The sequence below is a fragment of the Alligator sinensis genome, unplaced genomic scaffold (assembly GCF_000455745.1).
Source record: "Alligator sinensis unplaced genomic scaffold, ASM45574v1 scaffold1450_1, whole genome shotgun sequence".
Lineage (NCBI taxonomy): Eukaryota > Metazoa > Chordata > Crocodylia > Alligatoridae > Alligator > Alligator sinensis.
In genome coordinates this window covers 187,533-189,776 of record NW_005842873.1, presented here as the reverse complement: position 1 = coordinate 189,776, position 2,244 = coordinate 187,533, and the positions used below count along the sequence as shown (strand labels likewise).

Genomic DNA, 2,244 nt, shown 5'->3' with positions numbered 1-2,244 from the left:
CCCGCCTCGCACCGCGGGTGTTCCCAGAGTCTGCGGCCAAAGCTGCGGCAACCCCCCTGCCCCTGCCCCTGCCCACCAGTATTTCTGCTTTAAACACGAATGGGACCCGGGAGGCCTCGCTCGGCCTCAGACGGGCCGTGGCGCGCTGGTGGAGCGGGACCCAGGCCCGCCTGGCACCACGAGTCCTTACAACCAGCACGTTCCCTGTCCACGTCTCCCCGCTCCAGACCTGGGCTGGGTCTCTGGACTCGGAGCTGGGACCCAGAAGACTTCCACGTGTGACACTGATGTCCAGGGGCTGCTGTACGAGTATCAGTTTGTGGGAACAAGCTCTTAGGGTTTAGCTCATTTAAGTCAAATTTATTAATTCCCTTGAAATCTGGGGGAGATTAGTAGAAACTGGATTAAAGGTCATATTTAAAAGATGAAGCTTGCTCCTACCGCGACGGTTGGCAAAGAGGAGTTTGCTGTGGAAATGGCTCCAGCTGTATTTGCCCACGGCTGCATGTGCTACAGGAGGGACCGTGCCAGAACGCGCGAGCAAACGTGTGCACAAATGTAGCCCCTCTGCGTGCGTGCGTGTGTGCGTGCGTGTGTGCATGCCCTCAGTCACACCAGGCACTGTGCTTGTGCACGCTGAAACTTCTGCATGGAGAGCCACGCTGCCCCCACGTGATATACACGTCTGTGCGGGCACTCCGCCACGCACGTGCAAGCATACCGAAAATCGTAAGTTGAAGATGCCACCTTGGCCTTCCCATTTAAAACGGAACATTTTAAACCCTCATTTTGCTCATTTCAGTTTTCTGACTCACAAATTTAAACAGAATTAATTGGTTTCACAGGCTCACCTAAGCGGAGTAATTTTCTCTCACTTTGTTAAACACGGTAATTAAATATGTACTGAAATTATTAGGCTGGGTAGGAGAACGCTTCTTGTAAAGTTTAGTCCGGGAGTCCTGCAGCATAGAAGTTTGCAGCAAGAGTTTAGAGCGTGTCTCTTGTATTGCGGATTGCACAACAGAGAACCATGCTGAATATCATGCCAAAGATCTAGGAGAGAAGGAATGGGATTTAGGGACTTCCAGGAGATGCCTCCAGTTACAAAAGCCATTGTAAAACTGTCCGTCTTATCAGAGCCATCTAGTGATCTTTGCAAGTGAGTGGCCACGGCAGATCGTGGTTTCTGTCTGCAGATCTCAGGACAGCAGATACGCAACACGGAAGACACTTCTCTAGCGCTCAGAGCCAAGCTGATATTTGAACATACAAGTGCCACAGACATTATGAATGCTTTGCACAGCATAAGTTCTTGCCAAATTTCAATAGGGGTTTATCCCACTGAGGTCATCTGCTCTGACACAAATTCAGTCCTATTAATAGTACCAGGGCCAGCACCGAACAGAGGCTCGGGCTTCCAGAGCAGCACAGAGACGGGCCGCCAGGAATCTGCCTGCAAAGTGTCTGAATAAGAACAGAAAGCAGAGCTGGGCATCAGGCTTGCACTGGGACTGCTTTAGGGCACTGCGGTTTCACACAGAAAGTAACACCTCCACAAGGACTGCGCCTGCGGGGAGCTTACCCTTAACGTCACCACTACTTACCAGCTTGGGAGCAGGAACCTACAGAGGACGGTGAGTGCACAGCCCAGCAGAGAGCACTGGAGACCCAGTAATTTCCCCTGGCCACAGGTTTCATTGCCCGGGCAGAGTTTACTGGTCACAGGAAGCTGGCAGCTCTGCCTGGCGACATACACCAGTGACACCTTCCCCAGGACACGGGCACACAGCTGGCCAGCCTTGCCACGTGGCAGGGACAAGGACAGAACGTGGAAGTCGTGCTGTAGCACTTGCTCCTTCCGCAGGCAGCATCCGACACCCCTCTCTCTTCCCCCCTCCGTGCCATTTCGAGGGGTGTTCACTCCCTGTGCTCAGCACATGCTTTTAGCACAGGGCAGCCTGGGGTGATGAGGACTGGCTCCCTAGCAGGCCTACTGCAAAACCTGTTCTTTCAAGCAACTAGCTGAGAAACAGGCATGTGCCATTTCTGGCTGTGGGAGGAGCCACGAACGTACGTCACTGGAAAACCCTGCTCTTCCCAGCAACTGGATAAGGTGCACTTGGTCCGTGAAGCTGAGTCGAGGCGCCAGCAAAGAAGCCCTTCCTGCGGGCAGGGGTCAGATATGCTGGCGCAGGAGGCCCTGTCTGCAGCACTCTGGAAGGGATGAAAGCTCAGGGTAACGGG

The 2,244-nt window shown here is 53.6% G+C and overlaps 1 protein-coding gene across 1 annotated transcript in view; it reads right to left on the bottom strand.

Moving 5' to 3' along the window:
- Positions 1 to 339: 339 nt before the first annotated feature.
- Positions 340 to 2,244, bottom strand: part of TSPAN2 (tetraspanin 2) — a 14,005-nt gene continuing 12,100 nt past the window's right edge. The window contains exon 8 of the mRNA XM_006035751.1: positions 340 to 1,053. Coding sequence (XP_006035813.1) covers positions 988 to 1,053 — 66 coding nt within the window. The 3' untranslated portion in view covers positions 340 to 987. The remainder of the gene's footprint in view (positions 1,054 to 2,244) is intronic.